Raw genomic sequence first — 16,435 nt, forward strand, 5'->3', positions numbered from 1 at the left:
ACTTTAAGCTGTTCCTTTTTTAGGGAGTGCTTTTGAGTTATGGGATTATAAACAGATTCCCCTAACTAGGACACTAGGGCTTTACTGCTTCTTTTCTTGTTTATATTTAATCAGGGGAAATTCCACAGGTCATGCAAAATTTATTGTTGGACTTTAGTGGAAAAATATAACAAATAAAAAAAAATATATAGACTGCAAATATAATATAAACATACAGTATACAATTTCTACGCAAGCCACATTGTAATGTAATGTTGTTAAAACATAACATTTACAGATAAAGTGAAAACGTTTTGCTACATAACTACAAAGTCTGTCAAAAGGTATCTAGCTTGGTCAAATGAAAATTGTTAAAGTTGGGTCAGTTGATCATTAGATGTAAGGGAAGCACATACAACCCTAACTTGTTCCTATGAAGAACTAAAAATAAACTTATATTATCTTATACAAAGACTTGCATCTTCTTATCTTAAGCTATGCTTCAGAACAATTTCACCACAATTACTGAGATTCATCTTCTGGGATTCCACAATCTCTATCATCTCAACATTTTGCTCTTTGTTATCTTTTTTATAATTTACTGCCTTACAACAAGTTGGAACTTGCTCCTCATAGTTATGGTGGCTAAGGTCAGAAATCTACACACCCCAATGTACATCTTCCTCACTCAGCTCTCCTTATCAGATAATATCATGGCCAACAGCGTAAGTCCGATCTTGCTCAGTGTGCTGCTCAATCGACAAACCATCATCACTTTTACAAGCTGCCTTGCTCAGTTTTACTTCTTTAGTGCTTCTTTGGCATTTGACACTCTCCTGTTAACAGTGATGTCCTATGACCGATATCTTGCCATTTGCAACCCTCTACGCTATAATACCATTATGAACTATTTATTTTGCTTAAAGCTAATTATATCTTCTTGGTTACTGAGCTTTTCTGCAATCATAAAATATGTTTTTGAAATCTCTGATTTAAAATTTTGTGGCTCCAATGTCATTGACCATTTTTTCTGTGATGTTTCTCCTATGTTGAGCCTTTCTTGTTCAGACACCTATGTCCTACAGATTGAAGTTACTATTATTACCATTTCTTTGGCTATTTTGCCATTCTTGTTCATCATTGCATCATATTGTTATATTATCGGCACTATCTTAAGAATCCCTTCGGTCACTGGAAGACAAAAAGCCTTCTCCACTTGCAGCTCCCATCTCACTGTCGTGTCAATATTTTATGGATCTCTTCTTTGTACATATTTGGTTCCAACACGGGGACAGTCATTAACTTCCAGCAAAGTACTTTCTCTTTCATATACGGTCATGATTCCATTGATCAACCCTCTCATATATAGTTTTAGGAATAATGACATTAAAGAAGCTTTTCACAAAACTTGCAGAATTCATTGATATAACAATGGGATGAAAATGAGCATGCAAACTTAATGTATGGTTTTATTAAACTAAACACTGGAGGTGTTGGAGGATTTAAAGGCCCTGGCTGGGTATTAGCCACAAGCTCTGACAGCTTGTCTAGCTGGTAAGTCTTTAATCTATATGGTGGTGGAGTCACAGTGCCTTTTGAATTGAGAAGATCCTTCACAGGGTATTATAATTATTTACTCCCCGTTGGGAGATACTGTATCTTTGGAGAGACTTTCACCTTGATTTTTTCACTTTTATAGTATTTTTATTTTTCTCAAAGACTTTTTTCATTTTTCATTCATTCATAATTTTCATTTTTTCCAGTATATATGTTTATTTGTAGACTCATGTTATATTTTTTATTCACGATATTCACATATTTTCTGGACTGTTTGCCTTTGTTTATTCAACAAGTTTTTTGTATTTGTCACGATACAGGATTAACGATTTTTATAGTATTTTTATAGTATGTTATTTCATTTGTTTTTTTTTTTATTACCCAGTACCAGTTCATCACTGTAGGGTTTTCATATTTCTTTGATTTTTATCAATTTATTTGTGGTATTATAGGATTATTAGGATTATTTGTCTGTCACATCACATGAATCTGTCTATCTCATGCAATAGCGCAACTTCCTTTTTGCTTTTTTTACTTGTTTGTTGTATATTTCACTTTTGAGTTGCAGCTTTTTTAGTTGTTTCACCAGTCCTGTTTTTTTCTTTAACATAATACTAACAATACATAGATGGTGATTTTTGTAATCTATTATTTTGAAAAATAATTTTTCTCCTCTTCTTCATCCATCCACTGAGTGTGAGTTACTCATAATGAAAATGTAAAATTTATTGCATAGAAAAGCAGACCCAGCCCTACATATGGTAACCTCTCAAGTGGCCCATTTTCCTACCTCTTCTCTATTCCAATGCTGCTAGACATGTGCAAATCGTTTCGTTCCGAATTCATTCTTTAATGAATTTAAACAAATCTGTTAATTTGGAAATATCCAAATTAATAAAAACCCATTTAACACATTTTTTTCCGAATATTCGTAAATTTGAATATTAAAAAATTTGTGAATTCAAAATTCGAAAATCCGAATATTTGAGAATCTAAAATAATATCTAACTAATAATAACTTAACTATTACTAACTATTAAATTATAGGTATTGGAATTTCCTTTCAAATTTGGGTGTTAATGAACGTAATGAATACAAATTTATCCGAAGTTACGAATTATTCAAAATAACGAATGCCGCATCTAAACAAATGGAACATAACTAATTAATTATAAAAAATAACAATAATAATAATAATAATAATAATAATAAAAACTTTGTATTATTATTATTTATTATTAATTTGTTCAGTTCCATTTGTTTAGAGGCGCCATTCATTATTTTGGATAATTCTTAACTTCGGATAAATTCAAATTCTTTGTGTTCACTAACAGCCAAATTTTAAAAAGGGAATTTGAATACCTATAATTTCATAGTTAGTTGTTATTAGTTAGTTAGTTAGTTAGTTATTCTTGTAAATGTTCATATTTTCTCTTATTTTCAGGTTTATGAATTTATGAATATACAAATTTTCGAATTTACAAATTTACGAATTGCGTTCATAACGAATGACATGAAAAACGAAAAAAAAAATGAATAAAATGAAACGAACACATTTTTTGGCAGTACACATGTCTAAATGCTGCAGACTCTGAATACCTCTTTGGCATTCAACACTTTCAGGAGGATCAGATGCCACTTCCCTCCCAATGCACATGTACCTTTCCTCGACCACCTACATCACTGCTCAAGTTCTGCAGTGATGTAGGGGTCAGAGAAGAAACAATCGCACTTGCCACGACACACTGGCATCTGACATTCCTAAAAGTGCTGAATGGTGAAGAGTGGTGATGAAGTGGTGGAGGTACAATTCAAACACGTTTACCCATTTGACCGGAGCTGAACATCATGTATAAAAGTAATTTTATTTCCACTATTATCCATGGCAGCTTCCTTCCCTCCTGTTAATGGTTATTAAGGATGCTGATAGGGGGAAGCACTGCCAAGTAGTTCACAACCAGTGATGTCACTGGCCTCATTCACTTGCATGGTCAGGAATCCCTGACCATGTAAGCGAAAGGGTGTAGACAGTAAAATATGGTCATGTCTATATATGATCAATGGTGTCACCAAGGAGACCCCCTTCCTTTATAATAGCTGTCTCCCACACAGCCATCATGATTGATCTGGATCTACATCCCTGGATGATGTGATTGATGGTGGATGTACATCCAGGGATTTTTACTAATAAAGGATTCGTCAAACACTGTGTATTTGATCTTAGTTGCACCTTACTTTTTGGGGGGAATGCATAGGGGTACTGCTATGCATTTTATGGAGACCTTTGGGGTCCTTTGTGTGCTTTTATTAAGAACCTAGCATGGAAATGTAATTTTGAGGAAATTGAACACACCTTTTTCCTTTGCATATGTTAATGCTTTAAAAAAAAATCACTGTTCCCAACTTGTCCCCAGCTGAAGGAAATGTACTTTTCTTTGGCAATTAGCCTGTTTTTTAAACGCACATTTTCTGGAAAAAAATATAATAAAATTAATTTAGTGCAAAATAGCAACATATGATACCTATTTGTGGTTAAAATATAAAAGATGAGGTTACATTGAGTAAATGGATACCTAACATTACCCAACATTCCATGTTTTAAAATTTGCTTGCACCTGCAATATAGCTAAAAACTATGGTGCCCAAAAATCACAATAGGCAACGCTTTAAAAGCCATTATAGCTCATCAATTTAGACTTAACTAGGAACTCTTGTGCTAGAACTATTGTTCTCACTCAGACATTCATGGCGATATGTACTACTTGTGTAGTGAGACCGCGGTTTACATACACGTATGCACCCTGGCCTTGCATTTTCATTTGCGCAGGTGTGTGGGGGTTTTGGGAATTTAAAAAAATATATATATTTTATTATCATTTTCTTTTTTTTACTTTTTTTGTTTTTTGCTTTTGTTTTGTTTTGTATTTTTGTGCTTTGTATTTACATGATTGCTATCACAAGGGGTTAATAATCTGATCAGATCTGCTGATCAGATGTGTCTCCTGGCTGTACTGGCCAGGAAAGTGTATATATGAAACCGGAAGTGACATCACTTCCCATTTGAGCCATGGATTTGCCTCAGTCTCACTGCAATATCTCTCCCGTCCCCCCCAGAGGATGTGCACCGGGTGTCGGTAAGCACAGGAACCATGGGAGGAGGGCAGGCCAGCTGTGTGAAAGTGGTCAGCAGCTATGAAGCTGACGCATCACTTTGGCTTTGAAGTTGGTCACTAGCTCTACAAAACCGCACATCATCCTGTGATTAAAGGTTCACGCTTTGGACGTACATAGTACGCCAAAGAGCTGAACTGGTTAATTAATTATTTTCTAGTATAATCACTTCTATGTGGTCTTTTATTAAACTCTCCAGTATCTCACCAACTATAGAGGTCAAACTAACCGGTCTATAATTACTTGTTGGCAAAAAAGAATGAAAAACTGCGCTAAGGTGTGTGTTGGTGAATAGCTCAGAAGTGTTAAATCTTAAACTAATAAATGTGAAAAGCAGCAATTCAAATTATATGACACCCATATAGCAATTAAATATACAAACACATGAACCTCGCTGATAAGTGAACATAAACCATGAATAATAAATAAAACTAAGTGATATATATAATCACTACAGAAATTATGTATTATATAATAACCAAACTAGATTTGTGTAAATGCACAAAATCAATATATAAGTCTCTGTGATTGCTGATAGCAAATATCATCCACCCGTGCAAAGCAAAAGCAAAAAAGCAATATAGTCCACATAAGACGGTCTTCAACTACTGTGTAACGTAGAAATGTGATCCACCACCGGTATAGAAGGGGTTACTTCTTACCAGACAGGCATGATCCCCCATTACAGAGAATCATGAAAAGCATGACAGCTGTGACTTTAAGTGTATCTCCCGTGCTGGTCTGTTGTTAGGACCTCAGATCATCACATTAGATAAATCGGCTCAGATGGTATGCATGGCATATAACAGAAATAGGGAAACTTCGATAGTGTAAAACCTTTTTAAAATGTATTAGGTAGTATGACAAAAACACACTTACAGAAGTCGCTTCATAAACAAGCCTAAAGTCCGATGTGTCAGCCGAACATGCTCGGACACGCCGGTCCTACTGGAAGTGAGAGCAGTGACTCACTGCGGGCTTTCATGTGTCTTGCACTGAGGCTTCCGTTGGGCCACTCTGCCATGAAGCTCCGACTGGTGGAGGGCTGCAGTGATGGTTGACGTTCTGCCACTTTCTCCCATCTCTCGATTGCATCTCTGGAGCTCAGCCACAGTGATCTTTGGGTTCTTCTTTACCTCTCTCACCAAGGCTCTTCTCCCCCGATAGCTCAGTTTGGCCGGACAGCCAGCTCTAGGAAGGGTTCTGGTTGTCCCAAACGTCTTCCATTTAAGGATTATGGAGGCCACTGTGCTCTTAGAAACCTTAAGTGCAGCAGAAATTTTTTTGTAACCTTGGCTAGATCTATGCCTTGCCACAATTCTGTCTCTGAGCTCTTCAGGCAGTTCCTTTGACCTCATGATTCTCATTTGCTCTGACATGCACTGTGAAATATATGTCTTATATAGACAGGTGTGTGGCTTTTCTAATCAAGTCCAATCAGTATAATCAAACACAGCTTGACTCAAATGAAGGTGTAGAACCATCTCAAGAATGATCAGAACAAATGGACAGCACTTGAGTTAAATATATGAGTGTCAAAGCAAACGGTCTGAATACTCAGGACCATGTGATATTTCAGTTTTTCTTTTTTAATAAATCTGCAAAAATGTCAACAATTCTGTGTTTTTCTGTCAATATGGGGTGCTGCGTGTACATTAATGAGGAAAAAATGAACTTAAATTATTTTAGCAAATGGCTGCAATATAACAAAGAGTGAAAAATGTAAGGGGGTCTGAATACTTTCCATCCCCACTGTATATGGACCCCCAAAGATTTTTAGGTCCATCAAACATAAAAAAACACAATGAAATGCAAAATGCAAATGAATTCCAATGCGTTTCAATTCTTGACACAAATCTTTCTCACAGGGATGTATCATAGTGGTAACGTTTACAATATAAGCACAAGTATCACATATAACATATTCAAAGAGAGAAAAGAAAAACAACTCTCAATACCAATATATGTGTGTATTGACCGATGCATGTAGGTAACTTACAAAACATAAGACAGTTATGCTTCCTAGGAGGAGCGATGTCTCCCAAAAATGAAAGAAAACGATAAAGGCGGTAATATGGTCATTATGAATACTATTGATTATAAGAGGATGTGTTTGGACATACCAAATAATAAGCGATGGTATCGTGCTATCTCTTTGGATTGTATAAAATAACTACAATGTTTTTTTTTTTAATATGATCACTGAGGAATGCAATTAGGGGATTATCAATAAAGACACCTGCGTATATTTGAACAAAATACATTTCCAAGAATCCCATCATTTTATGCCCTCCCCAAAGTGCATAAAAGATTGGACAATCCTCCTGGTCATCTGATCGTTTCTGCTAATGTTAGCCTCACGGAAAATGCGAGCCATTGCATCGACTCTTTTCTGTAACCATTTGTATTAAGCCTTCCATCATATGTGAAGGATACTATTCATTTTCTTCAAGTGATTGAGAATCCTAATGTACCCCCTTATGTCATTCTTGTTACGGTATATGTGGAGTCCCTTTATTTTTCTATTCTGCATATGCATGGCATTCGTGTTAATAAAAACATATTAAATCAAAGTAGGCAGCACACAGGTGTTCAGTTTGAGTTTGTAGTACATGTTTTGGCCTTCTTTCTTGAACTCAGTGTATTTGTGTTTTGATGTTTCCCATTTCTTCCAGGTACAGGGCGTAGCAATGGTGGCATGCTGTGCCCCATCCTACACCAATCTGTATCTGGGGTAGTGGAAATGCCTCTTTATTCTCTCAGATGAATTCTCTATGTATTCTGAACACATTATAATCTGGCTAAGATATATAGATTTTTTTTCCTGTGGGATGGTCCAATGTCCTTATTATAACCACCAGGGGGTACTGGTGGTTCATACAGTAGGACAATCCAGCAGAGGAGGAGGAGAGGGTGGAGCTGAAAAAACTCACATCATCACCAGTAGCTGCATGGAGATGTGTCAGACACTGAGCCCTGTCCTGCATCCTTTCTGAGTTGTAAGCAGAGTTACCCAGCGTGATGTGAACAAAATATAGCATCCCTGACCATGCTTGCTGGACCACATGTCAGCAGTAATGTGGACCTTGCAGATGAATGCCTTGCTAAGCTATGGGAAGTGGGCTTGGAGATAACAGCTCCACTTTCTGTTGGAATAGGGTGGCTGCTTTATACTCTTCCATGATGGCTGCCTCATTGGGGTTGTGCCTCACCCTCACTTTCCTCCTCTGCTCTATCCAGCACCCAAGTTGCATCAGTGACCTCATCATCATCCCCTTCATCCTCATCATCACTGGAGCCAACTTGGCAATACTCTGCGGCTGGGGGAACATGACTACCAATTTGTTGTTTACCAGTGTTCTCTGTACGCTCATATTCCTACCTTCCTCGACCTCAGAACCAGGTCTAAATCAAGTAATGGCTATGCATCAAGGAGCAAGTGGCTGAGTTCAAATAACTTAGCTGACTCCTCCATGCCTGATGCTAGGGCTATGGCAGGAGTAGCCATTGACAAGGAGGCAGAATAAGCCACTCTGGCAGCTGCGGTGGACTGCGCACTAGTCTTTGCTTGGGTGATGGAGGATGAGGAGGATGAGGATGGTTTTGTAAGCTAGACCACCACCTCCTCTGCATGCTGTCGCTGGATAGCATCACTAAACAGAGGAGATGATGCCCTGCCTGAGGACAACCCATGTCCACCTTTGCCTGTGGACACTGTGCCGTAGGAATGTCTGCTTTTCCTTGTTGGCCTCCCAGACAAGATGGGTGGATTATTAACAAAATTTAATAAAGACGGAAAAATTTGTACATGGACACTTTAATCAATGGAAAGTTGTGTTTGGTGCACTTTAATGTGAGTACTCACTACACTGTGCACTAACACACTGAATTATACTGCAATCAAATATACTGTGTTAAACGTGCACTAATGCACTGCAATATTCTGTGGTAAACCTGCAATAACACACTGAATTATACTGTGTTAAACTTGCAGTAATGCACTGCAAAATACTGTGGTAAATGTGCACCAGTGCAATGGAATATCCTGCAGTAAACGTGCACTAACACACTGCAATATACTGAGGTAAACCTGCAATAATGCACTGAAATATACAGTGTTAAAGGAGAAGTCTAGCCTGAGCTCATTCAGCTGGGCTTCTCCTATAGGTCACAGGAGTGCAATTTGTTTTGCACTCCTGTGACCCATTATCAGCAGACAGCGGTCTGAATTCCACTCTCCGCTGCATCACCAAGATCAGTCCAGGCACCCCGTCATTCCGACTTCGAAAGTCTGGATCCACCAGGTGCCTGGATTGATAGCAGTCTCAGCCTCTAAGCAAGCCTCTGAGAGGCTGAGGCGGCCGCTCCCTGCCCCTCCACAGCTCAGCACTCCAATGAGCATAGAGGAGCAGAGCAGGAGAGCTGCTGACTGACAGACAGCAGCTCTCCGCTCAGGGAGGTGAGAGAACCGATCCATTGACGGTGTTCGGTGGCTCGGTTCTCAGTGCAGAGATGGCGGGGGACACCTAGGTAAGTATAAAACAGCAAAAACCGCCAAACCCATACTTCTTCTCCTTTAAACATGCACTAATGCCCTGCATTATACTGCGGTAAACCTGCAATAACGCACTGAAATATACTGTATTAAATGTGCACTAACACACTGCAATATACTATGATAAACCTGGAATAATGCACTGCAATTTATTGTGGTAAATGTGCAGTAATGCACTGCAATATACTGCAGTAAACATGCATCAACGCGTTGAAATATTTTGGGTTAAATGTGCACTAACACACTAAAATATACTGCGGTAAACCTGCAAGAATGCACTGAAATATACTGTGTTAAATGTGCAGTAATGCACTGAAATATACTGTGTTAAACGTGCAGTATCACACTGCAATATACTGTGGTAAATGTACACCAACGCACTGAAATATACTGTGTTAAACCTGCACTAACACACTTTAATATACTGTGGTAAACCTGCAATAATACACACTGAAATATACTGCGTTAAATGTACACTAACGCACTGCAATATACTGCAGTAAAGCTGTAAAGCAGTGCAATATTGCACCAAAATATACTGTGGTAAACGTGCAGTAACCCACTGCAATACAGTGTCTTGAAAAAGTTTTCATACCCCGTGAAATTTTCCACATTTTGTCATGTTACAACCAAAAACGTAAATGCGTTTTATTGGGATTTTACGTGATAGACCAACACAAAGTGGCACATACTGTAATTGTGAAGTGGAAGGAAAATGATAAATGGTTTTCAATATTTTTTACAAATAAATATCTGAAAAGTGTGGCATGCATTTGTATTCAGCCCCCTTTACTCTGGAACCAATTGTCTTCAAAATCTCACCTAATTAGTAAATAGAGTCCACCTGTGTGTAATTTAATCCCAGTATAAATACAGCTGTTCTGTGAGCACTCAGATGTTTGATAGAGAACCTTCATGAACAAACAGCTTCCCAAAGGCCAAGGAACACACCAGACAGGTCAGGGATAAAGTTGTGAGAAGTTTAAAGCAGGGTTGGGTTATAAAAAATATCCCAAGCTTTGAACATCTCATGGAGCACTGTTCAATCCATCATCCGAAAATGGAAAAAGTATGGCACAATTGCAAACCTACCAAGACATGGCCGTACACCTAAATTGACAGGCAGGGCAAGGAGAGCATTAATCAGGCCCATGGTAACTCTAGAGGGGATTCAGAGATCCACAGCTCAGGTGGGAGAATCTGTTCACAGTACAACTATTAGTCATGCACTCCACAAATCTGGCCTTCTGGAAGAGTGGCAAGAAGAAAGCCATTGTTGAAAGAAAGCCATAAGAAGTCCCATTTTTCAGTTTGTGAGAAACCATGTGGGGGACACAGCAAACATGTGGAAGAAGGTGCTCTGGTCAGATGAGACCAAATTTTTCTTTTTGGCCTAAGAAAAATGCTGTGTGGTGGAAAACTAACCTTGCACAAACTAAAACTAACACTGGCAGCATCATGTTGTGGGATGCTTTTCTTCAGCAGGGACATGAAGCTGGTCACAATTGATGGAAAGATGTGTGGAGCCAAATGCAAGGCAATCTTAGAAGAAAACCTGTTAGAGTCTGCAAAAGATTTGAGACTGGGGTGGAGGTTCCTAAACATACAGATAGAGCTACAATGGAGTGGTTTAGATCAAAGCATATTCATGTGTTAGAATGGCCAAGTCAAAGTCCAGACCTAAATCCAATTTAGAATCTGTGGCAAGACTTGAAAATTGCTGTTCACAGACCCTCTCCATCAAAGCTGACAGAGCTTGAGCTATTTTGCAAATAAGAATGGGCAAAAGTTTCACTCTCTAGATGTGCAAAGTTGGTAGAGACTTCCCCAAAAAGACTTGCAGGTGTAATTGCAGTGAAAGGAGGTTCTACAAAGTATTGACTCCGGGGGGGGCTGAATACAAATGTACCCCACACTTTTTACATATTTATTTGTAAAAAAAATGTGAAAAACATTTATCATTTTCCTTCCACTTCACAGTTATGTGCCACTTTGTGTTGGAGCATCAAATAAAATCCCAATAAAATACATTTATGTTTTTGGTTGTAACATGACAAAATGTGGAAAATTTCAAGGGGTGTGAATACTTTTTCAAGTCACTGTATACTGCAGGAAACCTGCTCTGACAAAATAAAATGACACTAAAAATGAATGGCAACACTACTATCACTCTGTAATATCACTAGATTCACACTAAACTGACTCTAAAGTAAAAATGAATGGTACAACTACACTTATGCCGCGTACACACGGTCGGACTTTCCGGCATACTTGGTCCGGCGGACCAGAGTGTGCCGGACAATCCGCCCGTGTGTAGGCGCCGGCGGACTTTTCCGGCGGACTTTTTCCCAAAAGCCCGCCTGACCTAGATTTGAAAAAAGTTTTAAATCTTTCCGCCGGACTCAGTTTCGGGCGGAAAGTCCGCTCGTGTGTGTGCTGGTCCGACGGAAAGCCCGCTCGTGTGTATGCTGGTCCGACGGACCAGATACGACACGAGGGCAGGGTATTGCATCTCGCGCTCGCTGCAATAGGAAAAACACATTTTCCTATTGCGGCGAGCGTGGGGCATACCAGGCCCTTAGGTCTGGTATGGATTATAAAGGGAACCCCCTACGCCGAAAAAACGGCGTGGGGTCCCCCCTAAAATCCATACCAGACCCCGATCCGAGCACGCAGCCTGGCCGGTCAGGAAAGGGGGTGGGGACGAGCGAGTGCCCCCCCCTCCTGAACCGTACCAGGCCGCATGCCCTCAACATGGGGGGGTGGGTGCTTTGGGGGAGGGAGGCGCCCTGCGGGGCCCCCCACCCCAAAGCACCTTGTCCCCATGTTGATGAGGACAAGGGCCTCTTCCCGACAACCCCGGCCGTTGGTTGTCGGGGTCTGCGGGCGGGGGCTTATCGGAATCTGGGAGCCCCCTTTAATAAGGGGGCCCCCAGATCCCGGCCCCCCCACCCTATGTGAATGAGTATGGGGTACATGGTACCCCTACTCATTCACCTAGGGAAAAAGTGTAATAAAACACACTACACAGGTTTTTAAAATATTTTATTAAACAGCTCCGGGGGGGGGGAGATCTTCCTCCGGCTTCGGGGGTCTTCTTCCGGCTTCGGGGGTCCCTGCGCTTCATCTTCTCCCGGCGTCCGGTTGGTTCTTCTCCCGGTGTTCCAGTTCTTCGGCCGGCTCCTCTGCTGTCTTCAGGTAGCTCTCTTGCCAGCAGAGGTCCGGACTCCTGGGCTTCTGGGCTTCTGGGCTTCTGGGCTTCTTCTCTTCTCTTCTCTTCTCTTCTCTTCTCTTCTCTTCTCTTCTCCAGATGTTGACACGATGCTCTCTCCGGCTGGACTGCTCTCCGAGGGCTGCGTTGTGACTTATATAGGCGGAGACCCCGCCCCCTTTTGATGTCACAGTCTCTGGGCATGCTGGGACTGTGATGTTTTAGGGGGCGTGGTCAACATCACCCAGTGGAAGAGAAGAGAAGAGAAGAGAAGAGAAGAGAAGAGAAGAGAAGAGAAGAGAAGAGAAGAGAAGAAGCCCAGAAGCCCAGAAGCCCAGAAGCCCAGGAGTCCGGACCTCTGCTGGCAAGAGAGCTACCTGAAGACAGCAGAGGAGCCGGCCGAAGAACTGGAACACCGGGAGAAGAACCAACCGGACGCCGGGAGAAGATGAAGCGCAGGGACCCCCGAAGCCGGAAGAAGACCCCCGAAGCCGGAGGAAGATCTCCCCCCGGAGCTGTTTAATAAAATATTTTAAAAACCTGTGTAGTGTGTTTTATTACACTTTTTCCCTAGGTGAATGGGTAGGGGTACCATGTACCCCATACTCATTCACATAGGGTGGGGGGCCGGGATCTGGGGGCCCCCTTATTAAAGGGGGCTCCCAGATTCCGATAAGCCCCCGCCCGCAGACCCCGACAACCAACGGCCAGGGTTGTCGGGAAGAGGCCTTTGTCCTCATCAACATGGGGACAAGGTGCTTTGGGGTGGGGGGCCCCGCAGGGCGCCCCCCTCCCCCAAAGCACCCACCCCCCATGTTGAGGGCATGCGGCCTGGTACGGTTCAGGAGGGGGGGGCGCTCGCTCGTCCCCACCCCCTTTCCTGACCGGCCAGGCTGCGTGCTCGGATCGGGGTCTGGTATGGATTTTAGGGGGGACCCCACGCCGTTTTTTCGGTGTAGGGGGTTCCCTTTATAATCCATACCAGACCTAAGGGCCTGGTATGCCCCGCGACGGGGCTCGCAAGGTGTCAATCTCGCTGATAAAAGCGGCAAGATTGACATCCTTTTCTAGTCCCGTCGCACCTGAGTCACATTCAAAATGAACGGACTTGTCCGTGTGTGGGCAAGTCCGTTCATTCTGAAAGTCCGCCGTAACTCCGGCGAAAGTCCGTCGGAAAGACGGGCGGACTTAGCCCGCCGGAAAGTCCGGTCGTGTGTGGGCAAGTCCGTCCGTTTTAAAGTCCGGCGCACCTGGCGGACAAAGTCCGTCGGAAAGTGTGCCGGACCAAGTAGGATAGAAAGTCCGACCGTGTGTACGCGGCATTACACTGCACTATCACTAGATTCACACTAAACTGGCAATCTACATTCACATTAGAATCACAATAACACACTAACTCACTAGTAGAACTGAACAGAGCCCTGTTCTATCTCTCTCCACATCAATATCACACTGCAAATGGCTGCTATGGTAAGAATATTTTTATAGTGTGGGGCGGGACTAAGAGCAACGAGCCATGACTGGATAGTCATCATCACAGGGTCCAATCATGGCTCTGACAGTGCTGTGTGCCCTGATTGTGCAAAGCTGTCATTTCTTCAGCCAATCAGGGCTTCCAATGCACTATGTGGTGGCTCAGTGCATTGTGGTGATTCGGTGGGCCAAACTAATTTGGGTGTTCTTCGAACGGGCGAATAGCCAGTGTTTGGCTCGAATTCACGCTGGGCCGAACCGTTCGCCCAACTCTAGTGGTAAGTACCAATCCTTTTTGAATGACCATTTGCATTACTTTTATATATGTGTGATAGGTGTCAGAAACTCTACCCTGGTCCACCCTTTGGAAATGATTATACACTCAATACATACAACCAATTATTCTTGCATAAACATCACCTTTTATCTACCTGTCACTTTATTTGTTTTTTTTTTTTCCTTTTATAATCACAAGAGAATTTTAATTTATCCCCTTCAGACTTCACATTGCCTAACACTTCTATGTTCTACGTATAAAAGGAGAAGTACAATTGCAGTCCTTGTTTTGTGAGGAATGTTCAAGCTGCCTTAAACTCTTGTTTTACCTCTGGACATTATAAGGACAATGGTTTAAACTAGTTTTTACTTATTACAGTGATTTAAAACCACATAAATCCCTTTTTTTATTTACAGGGAAACCTAGATTTCTAGTTTAAAAAAAAATGTATATTTATGATTTCTTCACAACTAATGAAGCCAGTGTAATTATATGTCTTTTTAGTACTGACCAAAAAGTTTAGGTGTTTTGAATGAAATATGCCAATATGATGGAAAAAAAAAAAACAAGGAAGAAAGACTTTCTCTAATTGGACTCTAGTACCACTAATGAGCAATCTACTTCGTCTTTGAGATTCTAAATCCTTCTATGTAGTAAGTGTTATTCTGAGAAAAGTGTTCATTTTTTACTATCAGAATACTTTATTAATCCCAAAGGGAAATTATTGTACTATTTGTATTTATTAAAATTTATTGAAAAAAACTTTACATTGTATGCATTGTTGTTTGGGGACACATTCAATTTGGCATACTAAACTGAAAATTGTGGTGAAATTAAGTCAGCCTGTGCTCTTTGCGCCTAATTTCTTTTTCTGCTGCTGGCAAAAACATTGACTTCTGATGCATAGTGTTAATAAAAACTGTTCAAACATGACAAAGAGATACAAAATAACATTGTTATATTTTTATCTACTCTGTTTAATTTATTTATAGGCCAAAAGGATAAGCTTTGATCTGCATATGATGCAAGTTAAACCAATGTGACAAGTGAAAAAAAAAGAAAAAAAAATTAACCACATCAGCTCTGTTAGGTTTTACCCCCTTAGTGACCAGGACACATTTTTATCATTTTTTGTCACACAGAGCTTTCTTTTGGTGGTATTTGATTACCACTGGATTTTTTATTTTTTTGCAATAAAAATTAAAAAAGTCCAAAAAAGTTTAAAAAAAAAAAAAAAAAAAAACAATATTTTCTATCTTCTGTTATAAAACATCTCCAATAAAAAATGTAATTTCTGCATGAATTTAGGCCAAAATGTATTCTGCTACATGTCATTGGTAAAGAAAAAATCCCAATAAGTGTATATTAATTGGTCTGTGTGAATGTTAAAGCGTCTACAAAACTATGGTATAGATGTTTGAAAATTGATCAAACCTGATGTACTGATGGCCTTTCTCATTTCCTGCAGCCCTTAAAATGCCAGAACAGTAAAAATACCCCCTAAATAACCCCTTTTTTGAAAGTAGACAGGCTGAGACATTTAGTAAGAGTTGTGTTGAGTTTTTTGAAGTTGTGATTTTTGTCACACTTTTTTTGAAAATGAAGAAATAGAATAATTATTTTCACTTTTATTTTTTACATAATGTCACCATTGCAGTACAGAATCATCATATGACTGGTGTGGTGGTGATCAGGGAAGCTGCCTAGTGTGACAGTATGTTAAAAAAAAAGTAAGCATTTTTTTTTCTTTTTAGAACATTTTTTTCATTTTTATTTTTATTTTTTACATACTTTTATCAAAGTAGTTTAGTGTCACCATAGTAACACTGTACTACTCTTAAGGGGTGATCATGTGATCACCGGGCCGCAGGTACCGGGATGTCCAGTGGACACAGCAGTCATGGGAGTGGCGCACTGCATGCCCCTAACCCAGACAAGGCTGGATGAAGTACATAGATGACGGAATTCTTTCTTTATTATATGCATGCAATTTTTTTTTTTTAGACAATAATTGACAATGAATCATGTGATAAATACACAGATAGACAGATCACTATGCAAATATTTAGATGAAATGTAAATTCTCCCAGGGAGATCAACTTCACAAACTATGATAGAAATTCCCTGATTTGCCTGTACCAGTTATGCTATTACCAATGGCGGAACTACCAGGATCTCAATTGTCGCCGTTGTGACCAAGCCTTGGTGGTCC

The 16,435-nt window shown here is 40.3% G+C and overlaps 1 protein-coding gene across 1 annotated transcript; it reads left to right on the forward strand.

Annotated features, from left to right (window-relative positions):
- The first annotated feature begins 476 nt into the window (after window positions 1–476).
- LOC141134260 (olfactory receptor 11L1-like) lies at window positions 477–1,403 on the forward strand. The gene has a single exon (XM_073623838.1). It carries the CDS (start codon window positions 477–479, stop codon window positions 1,401–1,403), a length of 927 nt encoding a protein of 308 aa, XP_073479939.1.
- Window positions 1,404–16,435: the final 15,032 nt, after the last annotated feature.

The sequence above is a fragment of the Aquarana catesbeiana genome, linkage group LG03, assembly GCF_042186555.1.
Source record: "Aquarana catesbeiana isolate 2022-GZ linkage group LG03, ASM4218655v1, whole genome shotgun sequence".
NCBI classification, from domain to species: domain Eukaryota; kingdom Metazoa; phylum Chordata; class Amphibia; order Anura; family Ranidae; genus Aquarana; species Aquarana catesbeiana.